This window comes from Spinacia oleracea, chromosome 5, assembly GCF_020520425.1.
Source record: "Spinacia oleracea cultivar Varoflay chromosome 5, BTI_SOV_V1, whole genome shotgun sequence".
Taxonomy (NCBI): Eukaryota; Viridiplantae; Streptophyta; class Magnoliopsida; order Caryophyllales; family Amaranthaceae; genus Spinacia; species Spinacia oleracea.
The window spans coordinates 38,878,565-38,894,516 of record NC_079491.1 but is presented as its reverse complement, the minus strand read 5'-3'; the positions used below and the strand labels follow the sequence as shown (position 1 = coordinate 38,894,516).

The 15,952-nt window shown below is 43.9% G+C and overlaps 1 protein-coding gene and 1 non-coding gene across 2 annotated transcripts; one reads left to right on the top strand and one right to left on the bottom strand.

Annotated features, from left to right (window-relative positions):
• The first annotated feature begins 957 nt into the window (after nucleotides 1–957).
• Nucleotides 958–3,989, top strand: LOC130460715 (uncharacterized). Its single transcript, XM_056828188.1, has 5 exons — nucleotides 958–1,057; nucleotides 1,146–1,229; nucleotides 1,304–1,387; nucleotides 1,465–2,139; nucleotides 2,226–3,989. The coding sequence occupies exons 4-5, from the start codon at nucleotides 1,483–1,485 to the stop codon at nucleotides 3,024–3,026; spliced, it is 1,458 nt and encodes a 485-aa protein (XP_056684166.1). The 5' UTR covers nucleotides 958–1,057; nucleotides 1,146–1,229; nucleotides 1,304–1,387; nucleotides 1,465–1,482; the 3' UTR covers nucleotides 3,027–3,989.
• An 11,648-nt stretch (nucleotides 3,990–15,637) lies between these two features.
• On the bottom strand, nucleotides 15,638–15,710 carry TRNAR-UCU (transfer RNA arginine (anticodon UCU)). The gene has a single exon. It is a non-coding gene; the product is annotated as a tRNA-Arg (tRNA).
• Between the last annotated feature and the right edge of the window lie 242 nt (nucleotides 15,711–15,952).

Genomic DNA, 15,952 nt, shown 5'->3' with positions numbered 1-15,952 from the left:
GCATTACCATCGGAGGGCCGAAGAGTTATACGGAATCCAGCACGCCTTGGGGTACTGGTGCGAGCTTCCCGACCAGGAGCGTCCTCGGGTGACTCATCCGCCGAGGGGGTTCATCTCTGTGTATACTCATCATTTGGAGAACGGCCTCCGCTTTCCTTTGGATCCCTTCATATCCGAGCTCCTGGTGTCGTATAACATCAGTTTGGCCCAGCTTACCCCCAAATCTATGAGGCACATCATCGGATTTAGATGGGTGTGCGATTTTATTAACTTTCCATGCTCTGTTGCCGTGTTTCGGGATCTGCACGATCTGTCTTTCAACCACGCTTCCAAGGGGGATGGGTATGGTTGGTGGACCATTATCAACAAAAGATCCCGAAGAAAGGGGGAGCCGAACTATATTACGGCCTACCCTTACCTCAGCTCTGATCATAACTGGAAGACGGAGTGGTTGTTCGTTCGTGTGCCGACAGATCCGAAGCATCCACATTTTTACCGCCCTCCGAAGTGGTTTGTGACTCCTGATCCTGATATGCGAAGCGTGGCTGCTCCGGATCGGAACCATCACCACTACGTGGATCTCCTCCAGTGGTTTTTGGCTCGGGAGGACAACTACAAATTGCCGTCCAACTGGCTCCCGAACCTCAACTATATTTTGCGGGAGGACATTCTTGCTGTTGCCGGTCTCAGCAGGATTTTTGACAGGGGTAGGTGTCTTTCGGCTGGGACCGTGCTTTAGTAAGTTTGCCCTCTTCCTTTTTGGTCTCGTTTTACTGATTTCGTTTTGTGCTTTGTTTCTGCAGAGTACGGCTTCAGCTGCGTTGATCCTGTGGTCTTGGGTATTTCTTTGGATCTGAAGACCATTCACGACTCGGCCCCTGATTATAAGTTCGGGAAGGAGAATCCTCGTAATCCTCGCTTGAAGGATTACGTGCTGTCTCCGTCGGGTGCCGCTCGGATATCTGAAGTTCGAGCTGATCCGTGGGATTCTGCCTCTTCTCCCGAAGCTGTTCCAGTGAAAGTCGTGCTCCCTGATTTGAGGACAACCTCGGATCCGGTGAGTGTTTCTAGTCTCAATATCTTTTGTTTGTCTTTCTTTTTGGTTGGCCGTCGGCTAACGTCTTGGTCCTGGACCATCTTTTTAGGGTCCTGGGACTGACGCTGTGCCGCGTGCCGTTCCTTCGGTTTCATCTCCGGCTCGGATAGATATCTCTTTATCTAGGAACCGGGTACTTCGCGATTTTTCTTTATTCCTTCCTTTGTCTTGTTTTACCTTTATTGACCCTTGGTTTCTTCTGTTTAGGATCAGCGCAAAAGGAAGAGCAGCACTCTTTTGAGGCCTTCTGCGCATCCGAAGAAGGCGAAAGCTGATCAGTCTTCGGAGAAGGTATTTGTTCTGACTTAGAGCTTTTGTGGTCTGTTCTCTCTTTTTCTGAAACTGACCTTTGAGCGTTTGCCCTGTAGGAAGTGGTTTCGGAAGTCATGCCTCCTCCCAAAAACCTCCTTCACTTCATGCCCTTGCCCGGGCAGAAGTTGAAGAGTGTGGTGGTTGTGGAACCGCCTCCCGTGGACCAACCGCTGGCTGAGGAAGATACCATCCCTTCTCCGCTGAAGCCGTCTGCTGCTTTAGGGATCGAGATCCAGGATATAACCAAGGTGATGGAGGCAATTGAAGCCGACCTTGTTCCTGGCTCGGATGTCCCTATTGTGGCCGAGCAGAAGGAAGAAGCTGCTGACGTTTCTCTCGAAAGGGAGAAAAGTCCGGATAAGGAGATGGTGGATCTCACCGAAGCTCACGTAGAGGTTCCCGAAGCTGAGAAGGAGGAACCCGAGCAGGGTCTGACGAGGAAGAGGCGTCATTCGACCTTGGGCTCCACTTCGACCTCGGCCCTGGATAGACTGATCCACGCTGACCCTTGCTCGGATGTTCCGCTGAAACGGATCCCCGAGGAGGTAAGGGAAGCGATGGCTCGCTATGCCAGAGCTCCGGTTTTGGGGGAGAACCCCATGGCTCACGTGGGATCTTTGGTGGGTCCCGAAGCTGCACGGGAGAATCTTCTTCGGGCCAACCCGCAGTGGAGGGTTCCTGGAGCTGAGGAGAGGAACCCAGCTATGATGGCCCAATATTATCTGAATGAGGTAAGTGTTGGAAATTTTGTTTTGAGTTCCGTTTTTGGTTTGTTGTCTTCTTTCCTCATCTTTTCTTGTCTTTTCTTCTTTCCCAGGCTGTTTTCTGGTCCTCGTTCGCTTCCGAGTGTAGCTCGGTTGAGGAAAGGCAGCTGAGGAGGTATCAGGAGGCTTATGCTCGTGATATCCCTGTCTTGGACCAGAAGGCTGGGCAGCTCATGGCCGAGATGGTGGACCTCAAGCAACTGTACCTTCAGTACAGTCGTGAGGCTAGGGAAGCGGCGGAACAGATCGGGGCCGAAGTTGGGAGGCTCACTTTCCAAGTTGAAGAGGATGCTGAAAAGATAGCTTCCTTCGACAGGGAGAGGAGAGAAATGGCTGCCAAGTTTGCGAGCGAACTTGAAGAAAAAGACAGTCTTCTCAAGGAGATGACGTCTAAATTTGAGGCGGCCATTAAGCAGAGCCAGGAAGCGGAGGCGAGGCTTCAGCAGTTTATCAAGCACCGGGAGATTGTTCAGAATCAAGCTGACAAGGTGCCCGTTCTCCAGCTGAAGATCCGAGAGAAAGATGCTGCCATTCGGAAGTTGGAGCAAGAGAGAGTTGACCTCTACACTGCTGATCAGTGTAGAGAGCAATACTGGAATGGCATCCTGGGTGCTCGGCGGATGTTCGCGAAGCACATGCCTCATTTCCCTTGGAATGAGAAGGTTCCGCTCTGGATGAGGGCCCAGGATCACTTGGTGGAGTGCCAGGCCGATCGAGACGAAGCTGAAGCTGAACGCCAAGCTGCTCTTGCAGAGGCTCGGGCCCAGAAGGCGGCTTCCGAAGGTGATACTACTGCTGGGGGTTCTTCGAAGGATGCTCCTCTGGGGGATGCTCCTGAGACTCCCAAGAGCTAGGGATTCGGGCAGTCGTCTTCTTCAGAGTCGGTCGGTTCCAGTTGAGGACTTCCGAACATGTGCTTGCCTTTCCCCCCTTTTGCCTCGGCGCTGCGTTGTACTTATTTCTTTTTTGTTTTCTTTAGTACTTCGGTAGGCCGGTATTGTCTGTTGATGGCTGCCGATTTTAACTTGTTTCATTTTGTTTTCAATTTTTGAGGTTTTTCGATGTATTTGTACTTCCCCCAAATATTGAATAAAAAATGAATGTTTGTTACTTGGCTGCTTCTTTTCAACTTGTTCTTTCGCAATTTTTAGGTCTTTAAATCCGTAGATTTCTCGAGCTCCTCTTTCTGTAGACTTGCTAAAAACCTTTTGACCTTGCGAGCTCTTCAAATCCGTAGATCTGCTAAGAGGCTCTTTGACTTTGCGAGTTCTTCAAATCCGTAGATCTGCTAAGAGACTCTTTAGTTTTGCGAGTTCTTCAAATCCGTAGATCTGCTAAGAGACTCTTTAGTTTTGCGAGTTCTTCAAATCCGAAGATCTGCTAAGAGACTCTTTAGTTTTGCGAGTTCTTCAAATCCGTAGATCTGCTAAGAGACTCTTTAGTTTCCAGACTCTTCAAATCCGTCGATCTGCTCAGAGGTTTGGATTGTTCTTCCGATCTCTTGTGGTTCGGAAACCTGGGCAAGAGATCGCTAGTCTGCCTCTTTAGTTATGCCTTCGGCGATCCGTGGATCTGAGCCGGAGTTTTATAACTTGATTCGAGCGACTGTTTGTTGCGAACAAATTTTATTAGGGTACCGCGAATCCGAGGATTCTGGACGGTTCCCTGAAGTGTATGATTTGGTCATTTCTTGCATTTTATCAAGGAATGGACAAAGTCAACCTGTTTTTAGTCTCGGATTGATCAGATCCGAGGCTGCATATATATATAAGGGGACAATAAATATAGAGATGAGTTCAATGAAACACATGGTGCCAAATGGCTTTCCTCTTCACATTAAACAACTTACTTGGTTTACAGACAGAGATCATACAAAATATTTCTTGAGAACATCGGTATTCCAATGGTTCTTCAGAATTGTTCCATCTAACTGTTTCAGCATATACGTGCCTGGCCTTTTTTCGGAATGGATGATGTATGGTCCTTCCCAAGTGGCTGAGAGTTTGCCATGGATCCGTCCTTTCTGAACCGAGGCGGCGTTTCTGAGTACTAGATCACCGACTTTTAGGGGTCTGGCGTTGACTCTTCGGTTGTAATGCTTGTTGACCCTCTGCAAATAGGCTGCGTTGAGTGTCCTTGCATCGTTCCGAGCTTCGTCCAGTAGATCTAGAGCTTCGGATAGAAGTTGATTGTTGCTTTCTCCTTGTAGCCCATCATACCTGTTGTATGCCTGGATCCTCAGGCTTTCTGTTCCGATTTCCACAGGAATTACAGCTTCGGATCCGTATACAAGGTGGAACGGTGTTTGTCCGGTAGCTTCTTTTTCAGTGGTCCGAAGGGACCATAGCGTTCCGGGTAGCTCTTCTAACCATTTATTTTTGTCATCCTCGACTCTTTTCTTGAGTGCGTTGAGGATGAGTTTGTTAGCAGCTTCGGCTTGCCCGTTGCTTTGTGGGTGACAGACTGCCGAGTATGCTAGGTGTATGCCGAACTGTTTGCACCACTTTTGCAACGGGGTGTTGTCGAACTGTTTCCCGTGGTCGAAGACCATCAGTCTTGGTATGCCGAACCTTGTGATGATGTTCTGCCATATGAACTTGCGGACCTGAGGTTCGGTGATGGAGGAGACAGCTTCGGCTTCGATCCATTTGCTAAAATAGTCGACTCCTACAATCAACCACTTCTTCTGGTTCGTCGCTGAGGGGAAGGGACCAATGATGTCTAACCCCCACTGTGCGAATGGTAAGGGATACAGTGTTGATTGTAGGGTTTGAGCTGGTTGATGGATGGCTGGTGCGAACTTTTGGCATTTCTCGCATTTCCTTGCCATCTGCTTTGCCTCGGAAACCATAGTGGGCCACCAGTACCCAGCCCGAAGGGCTTTATGTGCTAATGTCCTACCTCCAATGTGGTTTCCGCATATCCCGAGGTGGATTTCCCTTAGGATGTAGTCAGCGTCTGTTGGACCCACACATTTTAGCAGCGGAGCAGAGAATGATTTCCTCATGAGCTCTCCTTCGGCGCTGATGATGAACCATCTGTTGAATCTTTTCAGTTTTCTCGCTTGCAGCTTATCTTCGGGGAGTTCTCCCCTTTCTTTGTATGCAACTACTGCGTCCATCCAGCTAGGTTCGGTACGTAAGCTGCATACTGTGGTGGGTAGCAAGTCGATGCTTCTCTCTTGGTGAACTTCCACGTGGACCGACCTGTTTAGGTCGATGAGTGTTGAGCTTGCGAGTTTTGACAGCGCGTCTGCTTGCGTGTTCTGTCCTCGGGGAATGAGGATGACTTCAAAGGATCTTAACTTTGACGTTAAGGATTTAATTTTTGCTAAATAGGCTGTCATGCTGGGCCATTTGGCCTCATACTCCCCTCGGATCTGGTTGGCTACAAGCTGGGAATCAGTTTTGAGGCGAACATGTTCGGCCTCCAGGGATAAACAAAGCTCTATCCCTGCGATTGCGGCCTCGTATTCGGCCTCGTTGTTGGTTGCTTTGAAGCCGAACTTCAATGCATACTCTATGCTTTTCCCCGTCGGGGGGATCAGTACAACTCCTGCCCCTGAGCCGTTTATTGTGGAAGATCCGTCAGTGAAGACCTCCCAAGTGCTTTTCGTATCATCCAACATTTCCTGGTATGAGCACTCGGCCAAGAAGTCTGCCAATGCTTGTGCTTTGATTGCTGTCCTCGGCTGATATTTGATGCCGAACTCTGATAGTTCGAAGGCCCAGGCAGCCAATCTTCCTGACCTCTCTATTTTGTCGAGTACTCTTTCGAGCGGTTGGTCAGTTAGCACTGTGATCTGGTGGGAGTCGAAGTATGGCCTCAGTTTTCGGGCAGCTACCACTACTGCATATGCGACTTTCTCGATGAGTGGGTACCGGGTTTCGGCCCCTGTGAGTGTTCGGCTGGTGAAGTAGATTGGCTGTTGCTTCCTTTCTTCTTCCCGAAGAAGCACTGCGCTGACGGTTCCAGGGCTAACTGCGACATATAGGTACAGGGTTTCCCCCTCCTTTGGTCTGGCCAGTGTCGGCAGTTGAGCTAGGTGGGCTCTGAGTTGCTGGAAAGCTTCTTTTTGCTCCTGTTCCCATATTAGTTCGGGATCCACCTTCCTCGGGACCCCCTTTTTCTTGACTGGTTCTGCTTCTCCTCCGGGGAGGTTCTTTGGTTTCAGTGCCTTGAAGAAGGGAGCTCCCTTGTCCGAGGCTTTTGATATGAACCTTGTTAGTGCGGCTAACCTGCCGGTTAGCCTCTGCACATCTCTCTTGGTCTTCGGCTCGGGTAAATCCAATGCCGCTTGGACTTTGTCTGGGTTCGCATCAATTCCTCTTTCGCTCACCATGAATCCGAGGAACTTCCCTGACTTCACCCCGAAGACGCATTTTTTTGGGTTCAGCTTCATGCTGTATTTTCTCAGATTTCCGAAGGTCTCTGCCAAGTCTTTGACATGGTCTTCCTCCTTGATGCTTTTTACGATGGAGTCATCCACGTAAACCTCCACATTCCTCCCTTTCTGGTCGGCGAAGACGTGGTCAACTAACCTCTGGTAGGTGGCTCCGGCATTTTTCAAGCCGAAAGGCATCATTTTGTAGTTGAACACTCCTGCGCTTGTGATGAACGCTGTCTTTGCCCTGTCATCGGGGTGCATGAATACTTGGTGGTAGCCTGAAAAGGCATCCATGAAGCTGAGCAGTGCATGGCCGCTGGTGGAGTCAACCAGTTGATCTATCCTTGGCAGGGGATAGCAGTCTTTGGGGCAGGCTCGGTTCAGATCTGTGAAATCTACGCACATTCGCCATGAGCCGTTCGCTTTCTTGACCATCACCACGTTGGCCAGCCACTTCGGATACATGCATGGTTCGATGAATCCGGCCTCTTGCAACTTTTTAACCTCCTCGGCGATGGCTTTGTTTTTCTCCGAGGAGTAATTTCTCTTTTTTTGCTTGATTGGCCGAGCTTCAGCGTTGACATCCAGCTTGTGACAAATCAGCTTCGGATTTATCCCTGGCATATCTGCTGCTGACCATGCAAAGATGTCTTTATGATCCCTGAGTAATCGGATCAAATCGATTCGGAGCCCCGAGCTTAGGCCCTTGCCTATTCGGACGCTCCTGTCTGAATCATCTTCGAGGAAGATATCCTCCATTTCTTGATCCGGTTCGGGGGATAGGGTTTCGGGGCGAGCATCAACTTCCGCGGGAGACAAGCTGCTCGTGCTTGCTCTTCTCCTTTTTGCCTCGCTTTCCTCTCCCGTAGCTCCTTTTTCCTCCTCGGGGCCGTCCCCTAGTTTGGGCTTTCGGACAGCAGTGTGGCAGGTTCTTCTCGCCACTTCTTGATCACCTCTGATTCGTTCGGCGAATCCTGCATCCGAGACGTATATCATCAGCTGGTGGTATGTGGAGGGGACTGCTTGCATCTTGTGAATCATGGTTCTCCCCATGATTACGTTGTATACGGAGTCGCAGTCCATCACCAAGAATTCGTCCCGAAGGGTTTTTGCTGCCTGGCCTTCGCCCACTGTGACTGGCAGGGTGATCTTTCCTCGAGGGATAGCTGCGGATCCGTTGAATCCGATCAGAGGATAACTGACTTTCGTCAGTGCTTCCTCTGGTTCTTCGAGGATCAGCTGCTCGAAGCAGTTTCTGAAGATGATGTTGACGGCACTTCCTCCGTCGACTAACACTCGATGTACGTTGTGGTTGTTGAGGTCCATGGAAATGACCAGAGGATCGTCATGTTTGTACTGGACTCCGAAGCAATCATCAGCAGTGAAGGTCATGTTTGGGGGGTGTGGTTGGTTGTCTCCAACCGCGCTGAAGTTGACCCGATGGGAGAGGGCTCTTAGGTGTTTTTTGCTGGCCTGGCCAGACTTCTGTCCCCCGAACACCACTAGGATGTCATTTTTCTTGTGCCCTGTTGCTTCGTAGACCCTTTTCTGGGGTTGCTCGTGTTGTTTGCCGCTTGCGGCCTTTTCTTTTTCCTCCCTTCGGTCTAACAAGTACTGTTTCAGGTAGCCTCGGCGAACGAGGTCCTCAATGTTGTCTTTCAGCGAGTTGCACTCTTCGGTATGGTGACCGAAGTCATCATGGAACTCGCACCACTTGTTCTTGTTTCTCCGAGCTGGGTTGGACTTGAGCTTCCCCGGTAGTTTCCACTTTTCATCATTTCTGTTGAGGCTGAATATCTCCTTTCGGGGCAGAGCTAGTGGAGTGTAGTTGGTGTACTTGGGTTGAAGTTCACCCCTTCTCCCGTCTTTCTTCGGGCTCATCTCTCTAGCTCCTACTTTCTCTTTCCCCTTCCTTGAGCTACCCTCGGGCTTGCTCTGGGTATTCTTTGTGTCTCTCGGATCCGACGATCCTTTCAGTCTTGCAGCGGCCTTGTTGAACTCCTCGGTTCTGATGAACGCGTCAGCCATTTGGAGCACGTCAGCTATTCTGGAGGGGTTCTTCATTGAGAGTTCGTCACGGAACTTCCCTTCCTGGAGCGCGTGCTTCAAGGCGAAGATGGCCACGTCTGGCTGCAAGTTTGGTATGTTTGTTGATTCCTTCATGAATCTGGCCATGAATTCTCTCAGACTTTCGTCTCTTTCTTGTTGGATTGAGGTCAGTTCTGCTGTGGTTCGCTCGGGGCGATTGTTGCTCACGAACTGTGTGCAGAATCTCTTTTTCAGCTTTTTCCAGCTCTTGATCGATCCCTTCGGCAGCGATCTAAACCACTCTCCCGCCACTCCGGTTAGCGTGGTTGGGAAGTATTTACACCAGCATGCTTCGGAGTAGGGACTCAAGAACATTTGCTGCTCGTAGGAGATGACATGATCCCTCGGATCTGTGATTCCGCTGTAGGTTAGGTGAGCTGGCAGTCTTACCTTCGGTATTTCTTCCATAATCAGCTCGTCCGAGAAAGGGGATGACGTAGGAGTCATGATTCTTTTCCCGAGTCTAGCCCTGATGCCTTCGTTTGCCGAGGTTCTATGATTAGAACGTTCGGGCGTACGATGGGGGCTAGGGGTTCGATCATGCCTCCTGTCTCTTCTTCTTTCTCGGCTACTGACCTCGGGTCGTTCGCCAGATCTGCTCGACTCACCTACCCCGAGTCTCGTGTGGATCGAAGGTCTTAACCTTGAGTGGACCGAGGGCCTCAACCTGCTGAGCACCGAGCTTCGGATCCGAGTGTTACGAGTAGTTGATTCGCTTTGGAGAGCTGTTGGAGTAGGCGATGGTCTCGCAAACCAATCTGGTTGCTGTTGTGCCCTTTTTTGGGTGTCCCACGTGCTTTCCGTCCACCTCGACGTCAAGTGTGTTCCTGTCAAGGGAAGGAGTTCTCGTTCGGGTCTGGACACTTCCGCACTGGGTGGCTCGTTCAGCCTTCGCCTGGTCCTCCTCTCTTCTCTGCGGTCGTTTGCCAGTCCTTGCTGCTTCTCATTGAAGAGGAAGTTTTGCATGATGGTCATGGCCGCAGTGAGCTCTTCCCTAGTTGGAATCGGAGGTCCTGCATTTGTGGCGGTCGTAGCTCTGCTTGGCTGTGACCTCGCCATCGATTGAGGGTGCCCCTCTTGGTCAGATTCTGAATCTGACCGCACCATCATATCGTCGTCATTGTTAACAACATCATTCACCATTTTCGCGGAAAGAGGTGGTTGATGTCTTCCAAAGGCTTTGAAGTGTTCTTCCCCACAGACGGCGCCAAATTGTTCCGGTGTTGTAAAGATGGAAACAATGGGCTTCGAATGAAGGCCCTTTTGTATGTGTTGAAGATCTTGCTTGTTTGAATGAGTGGAGTCCGAATTCACCTGCACAAGAGCAAAGTCACTGGCCTCGGGGGTGTTTCCGAGGAAAGCCCCTCCGATGCCTAAGTAAGAATGATGCTCGGATTCTAGAGAGAAGTTCTCTAGAAGAGTAGTCTTAAGGCGATAAATTGGACGTACCTTGAGGTGTGAGCCTTGGCGGCCTATTTATAGTGTTTGCACAATAAATGCCCACAGGTCATTTATTGCTATTGGGCCTTGGGCCTTGATGGATGGCTGACTAGCCATTGGTGAGTTTGATACTGTTTGTTTAGAGCCATTGGGCTTTGGACTTAGTGGCCCCATAGAGAATCAATTGGGAGCCCAAACAGTAATTGTTCAGGGAAGGCTCAAGATAAGGCTTAAATGAGCATCGACCTAAGCCTGCATATTAGAAACCCTCGATTTTGATCAATGAGGAGGGTGAGGGAAGGAGAGAGATTAGGCGTGGCGACAAGAGGCGGACAGGGCGGCGATGGCGACATGAAGTTGGAAGTAGGAGGGCGGAAAGCAGATGGAGAAGGAAGGAGGAGAGAAGGCGTCGAGGTGGCGGCGGTAGACGGCGGAGGAAAGGTCGGGAATCCAAGTCAGGTTCATGATAATTTGGGTACAGGTTCGACCGTGAAGCATAATTATGGGATTGCTAATTGGACTGTTAAGGAGTAAGCGTCAGAAACGTTGGTGGTGATGGTTAATTGGGGATCTGAGAAGAAGGTGGAATAGGCAGCCATGGAGAAAAGGCCAAGGAAGAAGAGAGGGGGAGAGAGAAAGAAAAGGGAGGGGGGAGGGGGAGTGTTAATGGGTGGGTTAATTAGGGTATAGTGGGTTAAATTGGGGTTGATGACGTCACTAGGGTAATTGAGGTATTAAGTATTGAAATAGGGGTATTTTATGAATTATTGAAAGTTGATGGGCGTTTGGTGAATTATAGCAAAAGTCGGGGGCATTTCATGAAAAATCCAAAAAATCAATTAACCCCAAAACCGAATAACACATGGTAAACAAATACGAATCAAAATAATAGTATATGTAAACACAAAGTAGCCGATGTAGTGCATAACAGTACAGATAACCACAAAGTTCCTAAACTTCATAAAAGTAATTAAAAACCTAAAAGAAATATCACAGTAACAACAAAACATTATGTAACACTCTTTAATTTATAGAAGGTGTCGACTTATCAATAACTTATATAGCCTTACTTGAATCATCCTTCACAAGTTCCAAGCCCTTAGTTCCCTTCTTCTTCGAAACCAAATCAACAAGAATTTTGGGTTGGATTACCATAGCTGACTGAGGATCAAGGGAAACTCGAGATGAACTTCTCAACAACTTGCTTCCCTTCGGTGGAAAATCAACATTCATCTCCTCTTTCATCACATTGGACGGTCTAGTTCTAGATATCTTCTTGGGTTCACTTACTTCAAACCAATAGAAGTTCTAAATGCCATGGATACCTTTTTGGAGCAAATAGTTTTTCTTAAATGCTTCTAGAAATTAGGAGAATTAATCCTTTTCCTAATCACCTTGTTCTTATGACTTTTTAGCTATGTTCTTAATTCTCATACTCTACATCCTTGTGCTTAGATATACTATAAAAGTGTCTAATCATCAACGTATGCCTATGACTAACTATTAACATCAGAATGGTAACCCCTATCATCTTGAAAATTATCAAGAACCTCAACATTACTTGATTGATGTCGAATATCTGTATTAAGACCAAGAAGAATGTCAGACACAACCTTGGTTATCACATTTTGGGCATTTCATTTGAATTCTTTACAGGAACATTTGTTTTAATCTCAATGTCATTCCTCAAATATACATAATACAAACACACACACAACCACCGCGCCAGCGCACACACACAAGTCAAAAGCATTTGAAAATATCGCACATAAATATAAAGTGAGTAACCTTTATTAATGAAACATATTACATCTAATATGAATGACAACAACACAATTATAATTAAAAAAAAGTACACTATAATATAATTATAGTAATCAAATCTTACTATTGAACAAGTTAACATTGTATATAGAACAACTGCAATAAATAAATTATAAGTAATTCCAATACACATTACAAAGTAACATATAATATGTATATCAAGTAACATGAAACATACAGGTAAGGTAACATGTAAAATACAAATAAAGTAATTCATAACATATAAGACTATGTAAAATATATGAAGAATCAAAATGTAACATCTTTCATACAGCAAAAGTAACATGCCTATCAAGTAACCACTGCGATACAGATGGACATACAAAAACATGAAATAAAAATAGCTAGTAATATGCATATCAAGTAACTGGTAACATACATCAGAAGTAACATGTAAAATACAAATAAAGTAACCATTGAGATATATACGAATGAAGAAACAAAAAACATGAAATAAAAGTAGCTAGTAACATGCATATCAAGTAACAGGTAACATACACGTAAAGTATATATGTAAAATACAAATAAAGTAATGTCGAATGTAGACAACAAGTAACCAATATCTTTCAGAGAAGTAACTAATAACATACATATCAAGTAACATGTGACATACATAAATAGATACAATACAACAAAATAACGAACATAAATATATCATAACAGTTACCTCTACTATTAATTATATAATACAGTAACATAAATCCATACATATGAAAAAAGTAACATAAATATATTATAACTGTAACCTCTAGTGTAAATAAAAGTAACACCATTATCAAACTTCAAAGGTACCTTAGATTAGTGCAAATAAACAAGTAACAAGAATTAATATAAATAGAAAACAAAAGTAATCCACAATAAACTCTAGAGTAACAAACTACTTAGTTAAAAAGAAAATTTGGCAATATTAATCCAATTTTTGACTGATTTTCTTTTATTAAGCCCACCTACGACATATTTTTTTAATAATCCCACCTTTACTACCCAACGACTTTTATTGTGCCCAACACGTCATAAACCTATTGTAGGCGGTAATATGTCCCTACGTGGCAATACTCTCTCTTGATATATTCAGTCATCATCATCAATTCATCACCATCTCGATGACTTTTTCACCGATTACCGGTCACTTAAGCCTAATAAAAGTCGTTGGGTAGTAAAGGTGAGATTATTAAAAAAATATGTCGTAGGTGGGATTAATAAAAGAAAACCGGGCAAAGGTTGGATTAATATTACCAAATTTTCCTAGTTAAAATATAAAAACAAAGAATATTCCCAGAATCAATATGTTGATCAAATTTTATTTATTACAGGAAATTTATCATCAAATTCCTTAGGCTTAGGATCACGTTCTTCTCCTTCAACAACGTCAAAAAATCTATCCTCCCCAAGCACGGGTTAACAATTAACAACATCATCAACACCTACAAAAACAACACATATTCTCAATATATACAAAGTGATTCAAACTAAAAGCAAAAGTAACTGGATAGAAAACAACAAGTAACAAAAAAAGATGTAAAAAAAATTAACCAGTTAAACAAAAAATTAAATTAAAATTTGAAGTTGACAATTCTGTACTCAAATTCAAATGTGAAAGTACATATTTGTAAAACAAGTTAACAAAACAAAATAACATCAAATGAAATAATGAATGACGAACAAGGTGATCTAGTGTTACTAATTAGTAAAATTAGGGTTACTGCGCGAAAAAAGTAAAACAAAAATGAGGAAAAAAGGAAGCCGAAATTTGGTCAACTTACTAGTAGTTGAAGTAGATTCATCAACATTTTAAGCAGAAAGAGGAGGAGGAACCGCAAAAACTGGTTGATCAGCGGCAAGGGGTACACGAATTACAAAACCATCACTAGTAATTCTAAATTTCACCACAATTATAGAAAATAATGATGAAATGGAAACAAAGACATATGAAACGCAGATAAAAATGGAGAATTGAAGTGGAAAATGAAAATGACAATGAGAAGAAAAAGAAGCAAGAGAAAATGGCGAAGAGAAAAAGAAGAGAAAGAGAAAAGGCGGTTAAAATTTAAAAGAAGAGGAAATGAGAAATAAATGGGAAGTGGGTGGGTAGTTAACGGAGAACAATTACTTTTTTAGGCTTCAAATTCCGCCCAAACAAAAATGGACGCTTTGGGCTCCGTTAACAGCACGTTAGCGAGGTCCACCGCGTCATTTTCTCAAATGTGAACACACCACATATGAGAATTCGGGTAATTCAGGTATGTGTAATACATCCATGACCATAATGAGAACACTAATGGATAATTTGAACTTTATTTTAATGCTTTATGATTTTGATACTTATTTTCTGTATTAAGTTAGAATATATTTTTCATTATAGGTTGAACAGATAATTTCGATTTTTTTGTAAAAACTAACACAAAATAATATTGTTTGAAGGAAAAAAAAACATTAAATGTGGATCCAGATTCGACCCATAAATACGTTTGATCCGACGAATTTGGATCTAGATCCAAAACTTTTGGATCCATGTGTGAGAAACGATCTAGATTCAAAAAATTTATACTCGTAAATTCGAATCTGGATCCATGTGTGGAAAACGGATCTTGATCTGGATCTAGTAAGATATGATCTATATCCGAAGCGTTGCCATCCTTGGGGAAAAGAAAAGGAAAGATGGGTAGAGTAAGGGTAAGGTCAATGCACATAATATACAGTTGGTTGAATAACGCAACTAGATAGTAAATTAGTAAAGGCACCAAATTTTTGTAAGTAACTAACTTTCTTAAATTACGAAATTATATAACTAGTTAGAGCCCCGGGCTATGCCCCGGATAGTATAAAAATGGACCAATTAGATTATTATATATTTCGTTATTTGTTAGATTACAATGTATCTTGCTTTGAGTATGTTTTAATAAACTTTATCATATAAGGATTAGTAACTAGTAAAATTAATGACTATTTAATGTGTAAGACTGTTATGAAATGATTTAGATCACTTTCTAATTATATTGATTTAATATAATTTTGAACGTATAAGAAACAACAAAATGAGTTGTGGCATAGTGGTTTAAATGTGTGATTAACATATGAGAGGTCACAAGTTCGAAACGTATAACTAACATTTTTTCATGACCAAGACATTTCTATGCATTGCCATGTCAAAGATGACGATATGTCACGTCATCGTTATATAGAAGCGACATGTGGCAATATGACATTCTTTGCCTTGGAGTTTTAATAATAGTATAGATTTGTTTGAGAGGGTGGCATTTGTTAGCTTTACTATGGTTTGGTCTTTTAAGCACTAGGGCTTCATTTATTTGTCGAAAATACTTTTATGAATTTTTATTTATTTATTTTCCTTTGTTTATTTTCTAAGGGTGGAAAACAACTTTCCTTATTTAAAAAATAGGATATTGGACATTGCACCAAGTAATTTATTTTTTCTAAGGTATGATTTTAATTCTTAATCTCTCGAATTAAGTTTAATTAAAAATTAGTTTTTAAAAAATTATTTGACATTTAAAAATAGGATATTAAAAGTAGATAGTTTGGGAAGGGAAGGAAAGAGAAAAAAGAAAAGAATAACACACCCGGTGTTCTTAATTTTTCGAATTAAGTATAATTAAAAATTAGTTTTTAAAAAATTATTTGACATTTAAAAATAGGATATTAAAAGTAGATAGTTTGGGGAGGGAAGGAAAGAGAAAAGAGAAAAAAGAAAAAAGAAAAGAATAACACACCCGGTGGGACTCGAACCCACAATCGCTTGATTAGAAGTCAAGCGCCTTATCCATTAGGCCACGGGTGCTTCACGTTATCTATGTTCAACGTACAACATTAATAATGCTTGTATCTGTTACATCACCCAATTATTTCTCGCTTACAAGTTACAACTATTTGAATATGGATAATACTCCTGGATAATGTTTATTACTCTTGTATCTGTTGCATGTTTTTGCTTGGCTTATCAGTTACAAAAAAATTTGTGTGCCCCCGATCTACGGTATTTTACTGTACATCCAAATATAAAAGTGAATCAGACCAAAAATA

Excerpts from the sequence above, each read along its gene's own strand:
- LOC130460715 (XM_056828188.1), top strand. The coding sequence starts at position 1,483 with ATGCCTCCTCCCAAAAACCTCCTTCACTTCATGCCCTTGCCCGGGCAG. Across the intron at positions 2,140-2,225 it reads CCCAATATTATCTGAATGAG|GCTGTTTTCTGGTCCTCGTT; the intron begins GTAAGTGTTGGA and ends CTTCTTTCCCAG.